The sequence below is a fragment of the Helicoverpa zea genome, chromosome 22, assembly GCF_022581195.2.
Source record: "Helicoverpa zea isolate HzStark_Cry1AcR chromosome 22, ilHelZeax1.1, whole genome shotgun sequence".
Classification (NCBI taxonomy): Eukaryota; Metazoa; Arthropoda; class Insecta; order Lepidoptera; family Noctuidae; genus Helicoverpa; species Helicoverpa zea.
The window spans coordinates 9,343,967-9,362,904 of NC_061473.1; the positions used below are offsets into that span (position 1 = coordinate 9,343,967).

Consider the following 18,938-nt stretch of genomic DNA (forward strand, 5'->3'; position numbering starts at 1 on the left):
GAAAAATGAGTTTCAATAAAACAAGAATTAAAAATATTAATGCAAAAGTGTATTTCCTTATAAACAGAGAGCGAAGCTACACAGCCTGTTTCATAATCTTAAATCTAACAATTATTAGTTTTATAAAATTTAAGCATAGCCAACATACATTCAGTTTTATAAGGCAACAATATGAATATTTATCTATTACATTTCGTACTTAATTCAACTATTCTTGCTTCTATTATTAAAATCTTTGACAATACTTTGTACCTTATACATTGCAAAAAAAATAGATAACATTTTTTTTATATGTTAAAAATAAGACTTTTCTTATTTTATGTAGCTAAAAAACTTGAGGATTAATCTGAAAATATTTTATGATTTTTAAGACTGATATAGATATGTTTTGACAATTTGGTTAATAATTTTTACCCGAACTGGTATGGGTGTAGCAACATAATAATTATTACCCTAGCCTACTTGTCATTAGAACTTTCTAGATATACATAAAACTTTTTTTGTTTACTCATTGCATCAAAAAAATAACTACATACATACATTTTTGTTTTAAAATGCGAGTACACAACTACATTAAATAACTAACATGGCATATAGCTTAAATTGATGACAATAATAATAAGCAATGATGTGAAAAAGTTAATTTCTACTATTCATTTCTGCCATTTCAATCACAGGAATTCATTCAAAATATACTCTTCTTCACACAAGAAACTTTTAATGACAAATAACGAGCGTTACCCTCCGTTTAACCTACCTTACCCTAGTCAGAACTCTTACCCCACTATATCAGAACGTAAGTGGGGGCTGCCTGAACCCCACAGTTGTTGTCCTTGGTAGACATGAGTACGTAACCATCGTTACCCCACATGTTAGACCAGGAGTTCTTGACGAGCCAGTACTTCTGACCTTTGAGGATGCCGTAGCCTACTGCGAGAACTGCGTGGTCCAGCTCTTCGACTTTGTTGTGGCTGTGGAAGAAAACTTGGATTAATATGAGGTTTATTTTAGGAATGGCAGAAATGCGTGAAAAATGCAATAAGTAGGTAGTATTATCATGAAAAATTAAAATGTTTTGTCAATTTAAAATAATAGATACATAATGCGACGCGTTGCTCATTTATGCGAATTAATAGGTAGGTTTATCTAGGTGAGTAAGAAGAAAACGTACTCAGTACACACACATATTCTAGAACGCAATTTAACATGGAAAGCAAATAAAGTATTGAGTATTGAGTATTGAACTTAATCATCCGACTGTAATTTCCAGATTTGTCAGCTTTTAGGGGTAATCTGAAGCAAGGAAGTTTGTCTCTGACAGTCAATCACTTATTGTAGTTATTCCATTAATTTAGTTTATTACTTAGTTCTAATACACTTATAAAATAGCTAGATAGATGATTTATAAAACTTACCAGCTAGGTTCATAATAAACGCCATTGGAGTAGAAACTGAAACTCTTGTGGGCAGCGTCAATAGCTACCGATATTGGGCCGTGCTTGAAAATCGCCAACTGTTACATGAAGAAAATAATCAAATTAGTTTCAAGATACAATAGATTGGTGGGTTCATAGCTCTCATTTGAACATCTTTGGCAGTCGTTACGGGTAGTCAGAAGTCAGTAAGTATAATGACCAGGTTGCCAGTAAGTATGGCAACCCATTGGTAGGAACCAATGGGTTGCCCGTGTAACTGGGTTGAGGAGATCAGATAGGCAGTCGCTCCTTGTAAAACACTGGTCAGCTGATTCTGGTTAGACTGGAAACCACCAAAACATAGTTGGGAAAAGGTAGATGATGATGAATCTAATTAGTTAAAAAAAAAAGGAGACATGAATATATTCTCAGAAACATTGTACATAACGAAGTCTAGGTGGCATTGTGGTCCACCCTCTCATGCACGACTATTGATTCGATTGTAGGTCATGTTCGTGGTTCATCGAATTTCATTTGTAATAATTTAATGGAACTTACCCTGAGCGCTTTCTCATCGTTGGCTGTAACATTCACCCAGCCCTTGATCTTAGTGGCAATAGTCACGTTGTCTAAGTGGCAATATCCATCCTGTAACAAAGAAAACATTTTGACATAAAACATACTCCTCTTTTTCGGTAAGTTGGTTAGTAGTATTAAAGTAGGAAAAGGAAAAGTAACAAACAACAAAAACACCATGTGAAACTTGTGGAACGCAATAAATGATATGAATATGAATATGAAAACACTGAAAATTGGCTGCATAAATTGTAATTAAACATGGGTAGGCCCTGCTTGTACTTGAAGAAGGCAGCTTTTTGAATGCGACATCATAACCAAAAAAAAAAACATAAAAGTACTAACATAGAAGTACAAAATAAATGTCTAAAAATTTTAAATAAGTATATAAATGAATATATTGACTAACTAGCTTCCGCCAGCGGCTTCGCCCTCGTGGAGTGTTGATAAAAAGTAGCCTATGTGTCAATCCAGGTTATCACCTATCTATGTTCCGAATTCCAATCAAATCGGTCCAGCCGTTTTTGCGTGATTGAATAACAAACATACATTCATACATTCTCACAAACTTTCACATTTATAATATAAGTAAGATTGGTACCTGTCCCAAGTATCCACCATAAGCTTCCTCAGTAGGCAGGCCATGTTTCATGATCCACTGGTACGCTCTGAAATCTTCACCACCGTCGCAGCCGTTGTTGCCGAAACTAAGAGAAATTAAACATCGCAATGTAAACCAGAGAATCTTTTTTCCAGCTATAACACTAAGAAGTGGTAAAAAGGTAGGTGCTGTCCGTTTATATAATCAAACTTTTTTTTTCCAACTTTTCAATATGTTAGCAATGCTATTGAACATTTTTTAGGTATTCATGATTGGACTAAATCTCTAATTCGAGTTCTGCCTCTTCTCTTTTGTTGGTGGTGCAGGGGGTTGAGTTAAACACGTGGTGAAACTTTTAAGGGGCCTGGTTTTTTTTATTTTTTTCGTAAGTAAATCGCCTTTAGAGTTATTAATAATCATTAAACTATGCTTGTATCTTGTATCTTACCCCCAGGAGCAGTCGACGAGTGCCTGCTGACTGAGGCTCTCCAACTTGCCGCCGTTGCTGAGGAACAAGGCACCTTCCACTGCACCCGTAGTGCCAAACGACCAACAAGAACCACATACCGACTGGTCTGTAAAACAATTAAGGAATTTACATTATTTTATAGTCTTCGAAAAAAGTATGCGGCTACTTATTGGAGGCTTGTGACGTCACATTTACGTATTTGTACTAAAAAGTAAACAAAATTCAATCGTGTTGTATCTTCATCGTTATTTGTTTGTGAGAGATAAGGAAGAATACGTGTCCATTATTTTAGGGTTGTCCTTGAAGTACAGTAAAGGTCAAAAGTCATCATCATCTCCCGAGCCTTTTCCCATCTATGTTGGGGTTGGCTTCCAGTCTAACCGGATGCAGCTGAGTAGCAGTGTTTTACAAGAACCAACTCTGTATCTGATCTCTTCAACCCAGTTACCCGGGCAACCCAGTACTCCCAGGTGGGGACAGGTGTCAGACTTACTGGCTTTTGACTAACCAATTTACAATATTTTATGATCTTCAAAAGTATGCAGATATTTAAAGCGAATTACCTTTTTTACCTTGAATAAACCTTTTTGCCATTAGGCTAACAACAAAAACTCCATGGAAAAAATTTACGATTATAAGTCTTTGTCCAAAAATACTGTGAATTAATTAATTACCTTTAACAGGTGTAACAGCTCCAAAGAGTCTCCAATCATGTTCAGTGGGCAGCTTGTCTGTCTCCTCTTCGATCAGAGACCGACTGTATGGGAATGGCAGACCTAGAAAATAAGGTTTTATTTTGACAACGGATCACAAATAAGGTCAGTCTGTGGGTGCATGACTAACTAGAGAGATAAAACAACATATTCCTATATACATTACATAAGGTCCAATCGATAAACTATCTTTTTGGGGAGTCAGTTAAGTGACAAAGTTTACTCCAAGAATACAGTGATACAGGCAAAAAGTCATAGGCAAGAAACAGCTTATCTAATTTAGATGAAATTTGGCTCACGGGTAGATTGTACCATGCAGATTAAGATAGGTTATTTTTTTATCGGAAGTAATTAACCGCTGGTAAGATATAAACATAGTTGTTATAATGAAATATTACCTTCATTAGGTCCGGAGTAGCGGCGTCCCCTGAGCGCGGCCAGCTCGGTGTCGGTGCGATCGGCGAGGTGGTTCACTGCCACTGTGAATGAACGACGGGCACGGTTGTGCGACTGAATAAACCTACAACAAAATTAACATGTTTTACCACAGTCTAAAAATCACACAGTCGTCCAACGAAGACGTCTAGACAGGGCAATCGTGCGGGGACTGAGGGGCGAGACGCGGGTAGGCCGCTCCCGAACTACGAACAAAATGATATTAGTAGTTCGGGATCTATCATTCAGGACTAACGCGTGTTTCTTTTTTATAATCTATACATATAATAAAATGATAGGAAAGTCAAAACTGTACATTGAATATTTTTTTTAAAGAATACTTGGGGGGTGATCCATAATCGATTCTGAACCCAAATATGTAGTTTTTAGAATTTTTGTCTGTATGTCTGTTTGTCTGTATGTTTGTCCCGGATAAACTCAAAAAGTACTGCATGAATTTAAATCAAATTTTGCATGACTATTACCTGGGGGCCGGTTCAACACATAGGCTATATATTATCACGCTATCACCTACGGGGGATGAGCAGTGAATGATTAAATGCACGAGAATGCAGACGAAGTCGCGGGCAACAGCTAGTTAAATTATAAATGTGAAAGTGTTTGTATGTTTCGTATCTGTGTCAAGATGGTGAACTTTTTATTTTTATTATTTACTAAGGGTGAATTTCGAGATGCTGGACGTAATTTTTATAATAAGAAATGGATGTCAGTTTTGAGTTTAATTGAAGTGCTTGTTACGAAAAAGTCAGCCTTTTTGAAATCCAAGATGGCGGACCTTATTTTCTTATAATTTGATATGGGTGTTAATTTTGAGTTAAATTGGGGTGCTGGTTACGAAAAAGCCATCCTTTTTGAAATCCAAGATGGTGGACTTTTTTATATTTATCATTATATTAATATCATGTAACATTGTTTTATTTATTGCTATCGATGTTGGTCTGCAATAAATAAATAATTTCACAAATATTGTTTACTTGTGATAACTCTGTCCTATGCGTTACTGTCTAGACCAGTGGTTCTTAACCGGTGGTCCGCGGACCACTGGTGGTCCCTGGAGGCATTCCAAGTGGTCCGCGAAGCTTTGCTTCGCGACGTTGCTATCAATCTTACTTGACCAACAGAAAAAAAATTAGGTTTGAAATGTAGCCCTTTTACGTAATTTTGGTTCTGAGTCTTAAAAAAATATTAAAATTTCCTGCTCGCTTCGCTCGCGTATTCAAAAACGATATGCCCTCGTTTTTACATTTGTCAACAAACAAAAAGTTAAAGTACGTTTGGGCTACATTGTACGTAATTTTGGTTCTGAGTCTTAAAATATAATTAAAATTTCCCGCTCGCTTCGCTCGCGTATTCAGCAACTGTATGCCCTCGTTTTTACATTTGTCAACAAACAAAAAGTTAAGTACGTTTGTGATACATTTCACGTCCGTATCCGTACGAGTCCGAAAAAAATTTCGCGTTCGCTTCGCTCGCGCATATGTAAGTAGGGCTGAACGAAGAATTCAGAATTTAATAAAGAGAATGCAGTCACAAAAATCTCATTAAAATAAAATCTGTAGCTTTTAGTTTTTTGCTAAATAATAAAGAAATGAGTGCTAATTATAAAGTGTGCTTGTATTCTTTATCAAAGAACCCTCAATTTAGACAAATCAATGGGGTGGTCCCCGGCAAGCCAAACTTTTGGTAAAGTGGTCCCTCATGACAAAAAGGTTAAGAACCACTGGTCTAGACGATGTCGGCATTTAAGACGCCACCGTGATTTTGATAGCCGTTTGCCATGCCAAATTATAGGACTACCCGCTTACCAATGGATCTGAAATTTTGATATAGGTAAATTGATATCTTTATCTAGATTCTGCCAGAACGAAAACACGATACTGATAATTTTACTCGATCATAATTAATTCCGAAAACACGTCTAAAAAAGTACTATTTTTGAAATTACAAGGAAGTTACACTATCTTTATGTTTCAAAATTACTCTAATATATTCTTAACATCAATATTAACGTTCTGTCAAAGTCATTTTTCCATAACTATTACCAAACATTTTTAATTAAAGTTTTAAGATATTGGATTTTTTGAGCGGCAGCGATCATGATAGACGCTACGCAATTCTGAACCTTATGTCCGTGCTCTAGCGATTGATACACAATGTGTACGGAGACGAGCCAGTCCGGCGATAGCCCTCGTCGAGGTCGGACCTGCGCATGTTGTCGCTCCGGCCGTAGGTATAATAATTTGTGACGATAACTCAGATTTGCGCGCGGCCCTATGTGTGCGTCGGCTTGTAAATATACAACTTGCGCTCGTGTGACAGTGACGTCGTCCGAGCATGACGTGTTCTTATCGCTTTTTGTTATGGGTACAGTCGTTTACAAAAATGTCTAGTTGTTCACGAAGAAAATGTTTAAGGAGTCAGGTAGCGCTTCAAAAAATGAAACAACATCCAAAGCTTTTTATTATTACATCTTACAGTTTTTCATTATTTTCTCATAAGTTTTTTCAAATTGACATTGACAGTATCTAAGAAATAAATGAGGTGAAATATCTAAGATGAATTAAATACTCCTTACATATTTTCTAGCTCGGGGTACGAGGACAATAAATAAAAGTGTGGACTTGATTTTTCAAGTAGCGATTCAGAATCATTATAAATAAATAAATATTTTTATTGGGTATTAAACAAATCAAAAACTAACTTAATAATTTCAATAGATATTTACACAGATAAATAAACATTAAATTACGTAATAACTGTTTTTCCTTAAACAGCCGTAACCCCTAAATAACTGTATTTGTACCCGACTGTACCTCTTGTCACGCACACAAAGTCACTGTATATGTACAAGGGTTACCCACACATAACCGCGCGCAAGACTGAGTTGAACTTACTATAAGCACTCTGAGAACAAAAAATCTATGGAGACCGTGTTATACTATAAATTCTTTTTTTTACATTATATTATTATTTATATTTCAGTTTTAATAAATATGTTTAAAAATGAATTACTTAGCTTCATTACTTCTTTGATACCTTACAGCTTCACTACATACATTTATAGCATACATAACACACAAGATCTGCGACGCTTTTATTCCTTAACCACTTAATTTTTACTAGCTGTTTAACGCGATTTTAGCCGCATTCCTGGGGAACTTCTTCCTGTGCCCGGATAAAATATGGCCTACATTCACTGGGGATAGTGTAAATCTCTAATTGTGAAAGCAAATCAAATCAGTTAAGCAGTTTCAGAGCTTATACAATCCACAGAAACAAACAATCAAATCTTCCCTCTTTATAACATTAGTATAAATTATTTAACACTGGTCAAACGCTTTCATTTGATACCCATATTGAGAGAGCTATAAAAAAACAATGCAATTCAGCATTTTCTGGCGGTGGCTATCTTGGACCTTAAATAATATTATACATGATTCTACATACTAATCAAGCCCTTTCATTTGATATCCATACTGAAGGAATTGTAAAAAAAATATGTTATTCGCCATTTTGTGGCGGCGGCCATCTTGGGCCGATATTCACCAAATAAAGCTAGGAACACTCCCGATTAATTTCATTTCAAACAAAAAAACCTAAATACATATCGATTCATCCGTTCTGGATATACAAACACACATACACGACACACCACACATACATACACACAACCATACGCGTCCAAATTATCATATTACTCTTCATAAAAAGTTTTCATTACAAATAATTTTTGTAAGTACAACAAAAAAAAAAATCCGATCAAAAAATAAAAAACTTAGGTAAGTTGCGGCTCCCTATCTTCCCTGTTCGGTTCTCCTGACCCCGCGCTGACCTCGGCGTGTGCGATTGGCGCGAAATTCAAATTTTACACATTGAGTGAAGAGTATAGCTTGCGCGACGCGATAGACGCGGAAGTGTAGTGGGCGGAGCTATCTAAAATCAAAAAATCCGCGGTGCGGTCTTAACACGAGATCAAAGGCGTCGTCCTACTGTATGTTCTTCATACTGTGGTTTTACCTTCAGTTGCAAGGAGAGTTAAAGTTCTCATCATCAATAAAAAAATTAGCAAATTACTTTTTGTCAATTTTAACACTGAAATAATGGACTCTCATTTTTCTTTTTTAACGAACAAGTAACTAAAAAGGTACAACACATTTGAATTTCGTTGTTTTTGAGTTTCGTAGGTCACTTTTAAGTAAAGTTCTGTAACAGCCTTTTTATCGTCTCACTGCTGGGCACAGGCCTCCTCTCACACGGAGAAGGATTGAGCATTAATAGGTAGAGTAATATGTAAATATAGGTAAATAATATAGGTAGAGTAATATTAATACTAAACATGACCTCACAATTTTATGAGTTAAATATTAATTTATTAAGGGAGAATATGGTCCCTGTACATCGTAAAAATATAACTCTTGAACTCAAGCATTTAAATAAAACTTACCTGAGGTTCTGTCTGAAGAGGTTCAATCTCTTCTCGTGTTCCACCTCGCTGGCATACTGCTTACTGTGCTTCCTCTTGAATCTGAAATAGAATATACATACATAGTTTAATGTCAAATTAGCTAATCTTTACATATATTTATTATATACTTAAAAAAGGGCCCATGTACCGACAGCATAATTGCATTCTTAAAACAACGGTTCACTGCCCGTGACCATGAATGCTGTAAAGAATCCGAAACGTTGAGATGTAACAATATTAATTTAACCGCGATAAAATAAGTAAAAGTATTTCTATGTAAACAATGGTTTACTATGAATTTTACAGGTTCAAGTTTCAAAGTAAACAGTTGTTATTTCTGTGATTCTTTCATATTTGGACAATTTACCGAAGTGTGCGAGGTTTCATACAATGACAGTCCCATACTGTGGCATTGGATACCCTTACATACCACTGTGGGGTAAAGTAATTCATTATTTCCCTAGTTTATCAGTACTAACACAAGTATCTAAGTTCTGTGTTGTATGTACTATAACCAAATGGACTTGTAGCGGTACTACAACTTAAGACACCGCCATCTACACATTCGAAGACGCAACCATCATCTACTATCCTGCATCGCACATGCAGTGTTCGCGCGCACCATAATACACATAGATTACCCCCGACAACAACTGTCGGGCAGTAGCCCTCCGGACAAAAACACCTGTCCGGTCGGAGGATTCTCCCTTTAGTGCGAGGTATGATGAGCTTTACTCTCTGCCCTCATACCTCCACAGTAGTGACCCCGAAATAAAAACTTTTCTTATTTATTTTTTTAATTAGGTATGTTGTAACCTGTCAAACTCATGGTGTACGTGATCCTCGTTGGCTGGGTGCACGAACTCCATCATAGGGTTGAAGGTCGCGTAGTGACGGCTACCCGGACCCGGGAACGATGAACATTTCATTGCTGAAAAACAAATAGAATACTATTATGTGTTGTAAAACTGGACAAAATCTATACTAATATTATAAAGCTGAAGAGTTTGTTTGTTTTTTTGAACGCGCTAATCTCAGGAACTACTGGTCCAATTAGAAAAATTCTTTCAGTGTTAGATAGCCCATTTACTGAGAAAGGCTATAAACTACTATTTTTATCCGGGTTCGTGCCAAGGTTCCCACCGGATGCGGGTGAAACCACTGGCAGAAGCTAGTATAATATATATGGCTATAGTTTGGCTGAAAACAAAGACCTCCAACTAGTTTAGAGAAAATTTTGATAAAGTAGAAGTCTAATCGAACTATGTTGTATTGTAACCATGTCGGTTGGCTTCCGATCTAACAACATGCAGTTCAGTACCAGTAGTACAGTGTTTTCTGTTTTACAAGGAACGACTGCCTATCTGACCTCCTCATTGTGGTTACCCGGGCAACACATTACCATGCGACGGGTTGTCAGCTCGTGACTACCCGACCTCAATATAGTCAGGAAAAAACTAGGCAGATGATGAAAAGAAAATAATACTCTCCCAATGTATCTTATATCAGGCTTAGTAATAAATTCGGTACTTACAAGAATCGATGTTAAAGATAGCGGGATCAATATCTTCGACGTCGTAGTCTACATAATCGATATAGTAGTGATCGTAGTGGGAGCCCAGCAGAGAGTTGAAGCCTTTCATTTCGTACCTGAATATCAAAAATGCAATTAGTTCTTTAAAAAATCTTAACATATGCATGAAAGGAAACAAAATATCACTTTTTGATCAACTACGTCAAAAGAGCTGAAGAATTTACTTGTTTTGCTTGAACATGCTAATCTCTGGAACTGCTGATTCTAAAAAAATTTCAGTAATAGATAGCTCATTTATTAGAGGAACTTTTTTACAGGGTTCTTACCTGACAGGAATGGGCACGGAATCCCCCCTGTATTTGAGAGACTTCCTGTATTTCACCCACATGGTGTACTTGTTCAGTTTCTGACCAATCGTCTGGGTGAACTGCCATTTGGCCGTTTCCGAGTCTTGCATTGTTTCTGTGCCTGAAACAATTTGCAAAAAAACAAGATTTTTAAAAAGGTGCGTTTAGACCAAACGACTTGAAAAAGAGCATTCTATCACAGTACGCTTCCATTATTTCCCTAATTATTTTGGTGGAAGTGCTATATATTCTGAAATAAGAGAAGGGCACAGAAGGCATTCGCTCGCTTGGTCTGAAGTATAATCACGGTAATTGTTAACCTTCACTTTAACATTTAGTTAAGCTTACATACTCTTTAATATCTAAGACATAACCTGGCAATATCTCTAAGAAATAAACAGTCCAACTTTCAATCAAAAGAAAGAAACAGTCCGAAACAGTCAGTCAAAAACATCATTTGGAACCTCTTCCTTTTTGGGAAGTCGGTCAAAAAGAAGTAAATTATGCATGCACCCCGGTATCTGGCAAAAGAACCACTGCGCATACAGATTGTAAGCCTTCTAGAACCTTCTAAGCAACTTACCAATAAACTTGAAGTCAGTCATATCAGGCAGCACTGTCTGAATGCCCACGGTGGAGTCCTGGGTGCCATTCACTTGGAGACACGTGTCTAGAACATCTTCCTTCTAGAACCTTCTATGGGACTTACCAATAAACTTGAAGTCAGTCATATCAGGCAGCACTGTCTGAATGCCCACGGTGGAGTCCTGGGTGCCATTCACTTGGAGACACGTGTCTTGGTTCAGAACATCTTCCTTCTAGAACCTTCTATGGGACTTACCAATAAACTTGAAGTCAGTCATATCAGGCAGCACTGTCTGAATGCCCACGGTGGAGTCCTGGTGCCATTCACTTGGACACACGTGTCTTGGTTCAGAACATCTTCCCTCTAGAACCTTCTATGGGACTTACCAATAAACTTGAAGTCAGTCATATCAGGCAGCACTGTCTGTATGCCCACGGTGGAGTCCTGGGTGCCATTCACTTGGAGACACGTGTCTTGGTTCAGAACATCTTCCTTCTAGAACCTTCTATGGGACTTACCAATAAACTTGAAGTCAGTCATATCAGGCAGCACCGTCTGTATGCCTACGGTGGAGTCCTGGGTGCCATTCACTTGGAGACACGTGTCTTGGTTCAGAACATCTTCTGTCGTCACCGGGGCGATCTGAGGGAAAAGATAGATCAGTTCTGAACCATAAGCACATAAGGTTTAAGGGTCCCAAAAAATATATAAGAAGGAAAACGAAAACTATGTTAAAGATTATAAAGGCATAATTTTTTCAAGAAATTGTTAGAACTCCAGATCTCACCAATGTTATTATATGTAAATGCGAAAGTTTGTATTCATGGAGTTTGTTACTCTTTCACACTTAAACTACTGGATTTCCATGATACTTGACAGTAAACTTACGTAACAGACCAGCAAATAGGCTATTTATATTCATTTACGGGAAGTAGTTCCCTCTAAACGCGGGTTAAAGCTAGTAGGTACAATTATTTTAAACACGAAATTGCAGGAGGGAAGTAGGCCAAATGCGAAAAATAACTTATGCTATGAAATTAGCTGCGAACCGCCATTGAGTTTTGCGATGCTGTACCTACGTATAGAAATACCGACTAAGTTACAAAAACTTACCTTGATAGAAGTACCATAAGGCTTGTAGGCTGAGGGCGCAAATTGGAACGTCTTGACCATAGCGCCATAGTAGTCAATGCGGGACTTACTGGCCTTGCTGTCATACCTGTAACAAATACGATTCTGTCATTAGCAATGGCTGAGTAACGAAAATGGGGAAAACATTGTTTAGAGGTTTTCATATCTGCAACTGAATGAAAAGTATTTTTCTAGTGTTTTATGTCATCATCATCATCTCAGCCATAGGACGTCCACTGCTGAACATAGGCCTTCCCCTTAGATCAGTGTTTTATGTAATAAATGAAAATAATAGTTTGGAGGTTTTCATATCTGCAACTGAATGAAAAATATTTTTCTTGTGTTTTATGCAATAAATTATTTAATACGCAATCCTACTAATAATATAAATGCGAAAGTTTTAATGAATTTAGCTGTACATTGACCTATGCCAGCGGTTCACCCGTGTCCCATAGGAACCACTTCTCGCAACAGAATATAAAGTAGCCTATACCTAGCTTAGCTCAATAAATGGACTACCTACCTCTAAAAACATTGAACCCGGCTGTCATTGAACATCTTTGGCAGTCTTTACTGGTAGTCAGAAGCCAGTAAGTCTGACACCAGCCTAACCAAGAGGTATTGGGTTGCCCGGGTAACTGGGTTGAGGAGGTCAGATAGGCAGTCGCTTCTTGTAAAGCACTGGTACTCAGCTGAATCCGCTTAGACTGGAAGCCGACCCCAACATAGTTGGGAAAAAGGCTCGGAGGATGATGATGACGAGTTAGCCCATTTATGAAAGAAGGTTGTAGGCTAATTTTTAACTTGTCTGCGCAGAGTAAATTATGCTGCGCTGGTGGAAATTAGTGTTTCAAATCCACCCTGTAGTTTCATAGATTAGCGCATTAAAACTAATAAAAATCGCTTTAACGTTATAGTATTTATGCAAAATGTTTTTTCTTCATGATATTCTGAAAACATTAATTTATTTAGTGACAAAACGAATGTCATTAATTACGTCTTTCCAAACATAATCAGCCAGTATACATTTGAGACAAAGACATAGAAGATTTGTTTACACGTATTGAACTTTATCAACTAAAGGTCGTCCGGTCATGAGCCATATCTAGCGCAAATATGTACGTGTATATGTTGCTGTTATATCTTGTATTTGTGTATGTGTTGTGAGTGATTTATTTACGCCTTGACCAACTTGCTCTTTCTGTAAATCTAATCTTCGTAGGATACTTTTATTTTGAGAATTTAACTCGTAATTTGTTTTTATTCCATGGAATTAAACGTTGGGTTTTTTAAGATCTTTAATTGTGATTTTATTTATCAATTTTTTTTCTGCGATCGTTACTACGAAATGGTTCTCTTACATACAAGCTTCTCAACTTATTGCAATAAATTGTAATTATTCGTTTAGTGTCTTGTAGTAGCTTCTCAATATTACTTCAACTTTACTGTCTCTAACGAAGCATATTAATCTTTGAATGTTGTATACTGGAATAACTGGACTTCGGATTTATGTACTGTATGTCAACTGTGTTGATTGTCTTAACCTGTAGTCTGTCACTGTATATAAAACAGTTGGAAATCATCAGTACGTTTTAAAATATATAAAATACCATTTAAAACGTACTGATGATTTCCAACTGTACAAGGCACGTACAAAACAGTTAATAAATAAAACTTACAAGTAAGGTCTTTATATCTGTAGCAATTTAATGGCCGACAAGCATTTGATTTTTTCTAACCATGAGCAAAAAACAAAAAAAACAAAAAAACTGATGACACGATTATGTGACAGTCATCTGTTTATATCACAATAATTTAACAAATTGCATAGCCAACGTTTAGCCTTAGATTACGTGTAAATATGTACGTACTCCTATAAAAACCTCTAGCTCTAACTATCTTCGGTAAAAATTGCCGAATCATTATTACCATTACGAAGCACGCGATAGTGGATCATAGCGTGATCTCCGCTGTACCTAAAAGTGTATTTCTGTGTGTGAACATCATACAAAATTAGTATTTGGTACAGAGGTAGTCTAGAGCCTGAAAAATGACACTAGGCTACTTTTTACCCGGTTTTTATTTCAATGGCCTTCGCAGGCTCTTACGAAACGTCATCACACTAGTTGTACGGTTCCAAAAAGTTTATTCTAATCAGGGGCTCGATTCTGTTCAATACATACATACAAAATTCAATTTTTATTGAAATTTGACATCATTAACTTAGCAGAATCGGGCCCCAGTTCAATAGTTTCGGTGCCTTTAAAATACAAACAAACACAAAAAATGTATTCCTCTCTATTGTGCTAGTATAGATTAGTGTGTATGTGCAGAATCAATCGCACCTATGCAACAGGTAAGTACTAAAATAAGATCAACCGCAGGAGAAGTTGACTTAGACCTACCTAACATTTGTCAAGCTAATATAAACGCTATATCAAAAGGCAATAAGTCTATAATAAATCCTAACCTTGCACTATATTCACCGTGATGCTCTCGATAAATGCAAATTGTTCCACGTTATTTATTTTGAGCTCTAAATTTCTCTAAGCTCTAAATTGAGCTCTAAATAAAAGATTACAATGATGATAATCCTTTGGCGGAGGAGAGCTCATCAGATTTGCAAGACCTTGATTGTTGATGTGTGATGATGCATAATTATCATATGTCTATGAATCAGCATAGGCAGTAGGTTCGAGCTGCGGTTTAATCTATCTATATACTTATATAAAAATGAAACCACTTTCATTTCATGAATAGAATAGTATCTATACTTACATATAATGAAATGATAGGAAAGTCAAAACTGTACATTGAATATTTTTTTAAAAGAATACTTGGGGGGTGATCCATAATCGATTCTGAACCCAAATATGTAGTTTTCAGAATTTTGTCTGTATGTCTGTTTATCTGTTTGTCCCGGATAAACTCAAAAAGTACTGCATGGATTTAAATCAAAATTTGCATGACTATTACCTGGGTTTTTTTTTTTTTTTTTTTTTGTTGAATGGCATCTCGCAGTTCAGCCTAGGAGGCTGTTTACTGCTTAACCGGACAAATCCCTGTGGATGCCTAGAGCTTAAGCCTCCAGCCAGGGGCAAACTATTACCTGGGGGCCAGCTCAACACATAGGCTATATATTATCACGCTATCACCTACGGGGGTTGAGCAATGAATGATCAAATAAACGAAATTAGAAATTCTATATTGCTCACGCAGACGAAGTCGCGGGCAACAGCTAGTCAACAATAAATGTGCCAACTCAAATCCCTGAAGACACTATGTCAAGTGATCTGTCATCTCAAAACCATGGATCGATCGGTTATCAAAATAGAAAATTTCTACAATTAGAAAGCCACAGGCTATAGTTTATTTTCTTAGGAAAAATAAGTATAGTATATACCCAGCATAATCATTATAATGCAAATTCTACTACAATCACATAGCAACAAATATGTACTGACGTGAATTTCCTGAAATTAACTTTGCTTACAAACAAGAACAATGTTGATGACATCGACGGATATTTGTTTTGATTTACAAGTACCTACATACCTCTGGGTCATTGTGCTAATTACAGGCTTTTTATGAATTCAGAATTCACTTAAGTAGGTATCTAATACAAATAATAATTGAATTATTTTATTGAACAGACCAGTTTTATATGTTCATTTTAAATTATACGCGGTATACTAGGGGACTACTGGGCCGATTTGAAAATTTCTTTTATTGCTAGATAGCCCATTTATCGAAGAAGAGAAGACTATCCGTCTTACCACAAAAACTTTTAAACGTCAGTTTATGCCTTGTCTAAAAAAATGACAAATTATGACGTTGACATATGGTTCATTTTGCAGCCAAAATTTTATTAGACAAGTGTAAAACAGGGGTTAAAGTTTTTGTAGTAAGGCCCTATAGGTTACGTTTTATTTGGGTGTGTATAATAGTTCTAACGGAACGCGTGTGAAACCGCTGATGGATGTTAGTGCTAATTTGGTTGATCTAAATTGTGTAAAACATTTCTTAAATTCTTTAATTGATATTAATTAATTAATCTAGACTAACTATAAGCTGAAGACAGAAGTTGGATATGTCAATTGGAAAAGCAAGACTATATTCAGTGCTAAAAATAATTAAAAGGACCGATAAGAGCAAAATATGCTAATGATTTGCGAAATGTATATTTCTTGTGCAAAATTACTCACTCTATTTAAACACAAAGAAATTATTTGAAATACCAAAGCTATGAACAGTAACAAATTCTTACTAATTATTTGCACAGATGTTAATTTAAAGAAATGAGTCATTGATACAATAATTATTATTTCAGATCAAAAGGTTAGACAGGGGTCAAGAACCTCAATAAAAAATATGTAATCAAATTACTGATTATTATTAACTGGCTTTCACCAACGGTTTCATCTGCGTCCCGTGGGAATTAAATAAATAAATGATTAAATAAATAATCTATGCTAATATAAGAAGTCTATATTAATATAATATAAGGGAAACATTTGTTTGTTCGTACTCTACAAGGTGTTGATTTGCATTTGTGCCATAGTTCAGGAGGAGGACATACAATACGTAAATAATCGATTGGAATTACAGTAGATGGGAAATAACTAATATGCACTGCTTTTTTTGTCATTGTAATGTCGTGGTATTTCCGAAGTTATCCAATTTTATGAATGAAATTTATGAGTGATCGTTGCGTATGCTTTGTGTTTGCGTTTGTGTGAGGGTGCAGCACGGGTTTAATGCCAGTAACATACGCGCCAAGTTTAAATAAGGCTAGATGACATTTACGGAATTCCGAAAAATAATTAAAGAAAAAAAATTACGTACCAATTTTTTTATTGATTTGGGTCGAGAATCATTAGCATAATTACCTCCTTGAATATGGCACGGATGCAAATATAGCTTGTGTAGGTGCCGAAACTTCTGAACCAATTTCAAAAATTATTTCATGGTTGGGAAGCCAGACTATTTACAAGTAACATAGACTATCTTTTATTTGGGTAGGGGAATAAGTTCCCTTGGGTTGTGTGTACTACTTAGATAAAAATGTATTGAAATATTATTATGTTTTGATTCCCTTGTATGACCTAATATTATGAGGAAACTGACTAAATTGTGTATCTTGCATTTGTGTATAAATTGAGTTATTACAACATATTGCACTAATCCAAATTACTTAGGAACTGGGCAAGAAGAAGTTTAGAAACAGATAAAATATTCTTCAATATGCCATGCCTAGATTAAAAAAAAACTTACCAAGTATAGAACGGTTCTTTGAGTTCCGCATAAGGGATGTTCAGCATCCCCTTCACGGTGTAAACTGGATTCCATTGAGGAGGAGCATCTAGAAATAAAACATTAATAAAACAATTTTGTTAATTATGATGATAACTTACGAGGGGCATTGGGATACTCAGGTAACTGGGTTGAGGTCAGATAGGCAGTCGCTCCTTTTAAAGCACTGGTCCTCAGCTGCATCCGGTTAGACTGAAAGCCAACCCCAACATACTTGGGAATAGGGTAGGCAGATGATGTTAATGCATATATTTTTATTTAAAATAATGTCTTTGTAGCTAGTCATTATAGAAAAAAATACTGCAGCCATATTTTCCCTCCAAAAAAATTGAGGGTATGTAGAAAAAAAATTGACCATGATTATAAACGGTTTTATTTTTAATTGAATTATTTATAGCAGATAAACTGTACAGTTAATAAATCAGTTCATATCACTATCGTAAATATAGATTTGTTTTGTTAATGTTGAGTAAATATCAACTTTTAGATAAGAGAAAAAAAAACTATATTGAATGCTGCTATTTTTATATGGCCAGTATTTTATTTAGATCATCTTTCGACTATATTTATCTAAATAAAATCTATTCTTGTATTAAAAGATAGCAAAGAGTCATTATTTCATACAAAAAATATAGGTAGTCTACCCGCAGTAGCAAAAAGTAATTTCCAGTAATGAGTTACCTACATTGAACTTGACCACATTCAAATATAGAACATGTAATCACGATTTTCCTGTTCCCAAAACCGTCATTAGACATAAATATTGCTGTAAATAGCAAGGATATTATAAATTAAAGTTATTTACATACCTTTATCAATATATCCGACGGCCGAGCCGAGGAAAACACACAATATTGGGAGCACTAACATCGTTGCTGACCGCTCAGGACCGGAGCCCTGCACAGAATGACAAGCCTTTATGAAGAAATTCGTTGCACGTATACTAAAAAAAACGCAACGTTAACAATTTTGTAAATGTGAAGTATTTACACGTGTAAAAAGGATTTTTTGCAGAGATTTCGAAAGTTTTATTAATTAAATGATTTATTACTTAGTTACAGAATGTTTTTCAAGTTTATTTATTTATTTTCATGTTTTTTCATCGTTATTTCTCTTGCCTTACCTTACGAGGATTTGGTCAGTTTTTGAGGAATGTATTATTGTATTTATTGCCTTACACATAAATCTATGTATATAATTAAATTATGAAAACTAAAGGATGCTTATTTATTGTTGATATAAATTATTTACACAAAAAATAAACTATTGACGCTGCCAGACGAACGAAAATTGATTAAAAAAAAAAAAGTTAAACCAGCGAAAGCTGTAATA

General features: G+C 35.8%; 1 protein-coding gene across 1 annotated transcript; it reads right to left on the reverse strand.

The window, feature by feature from the left end:
- Nucleotides 1-27: 27 nt before the first annotated feature.
- Nucleotides 28-18,886, reverse strand: LOC124641220 (digestive cysteine proteinase 2). Its single transcript, XM_047179243.1, has 16 exons — nt 18,730-18,886; nt 18,416-18,503; nt 17,568-17,655; nt 12,276-12,381; nt 11,681-11,804; nt 10,556-10,697; nt 10,230-10,345; nt 9,512-9,626; nt 8,675-8,755; nt 4,173-4,294; nt 3,736-3,837; nt 3,041-3,167; nt 2,593-2,698; nt 1,974-2,063; nt 1,416-1,513; nt 28-971 (listed from the first exon to the last, which is right to left on the reverse strand). The coding sequence occupies exons 2-16, from the start codon at nt 18,474-18,476 to the stop codon at nt 785-787; spliced, it is 1,665 nt and encodes a 554-aa protein (XP_047035199.1). The 5' UTR covers nt 18,477-18,503; nt 18,730-18,886; the 3' UTR covers nt 28-784.
- Between the last annotated feature and the right edge of the window lie 52 nt (nt 18,887-18,938).

Coding starts and splice junctions, on each gene's coding strand:
- LOC124641220 (XM_047179243.1), bottom strand. CDS start 18,476: ATGTTAGTGCTCCCAATATTGTGTGTTTTCCTCGGCTCGGCCGTCGGA. Junction 10,346..10,555: donor TCCGTGCCCATTCCTGTCAG/GTAAGAACCCTG, acceptor TTTGATATTCAG/GTACGAAATGAAAGGCTTCA. Junction 2,064..2,592: donor ATGGTGGATACTTGGGACAG/GTACCAATCTTA, acceptor TCTTTGTTACAG/GATGGATATTGCCACTTAGA.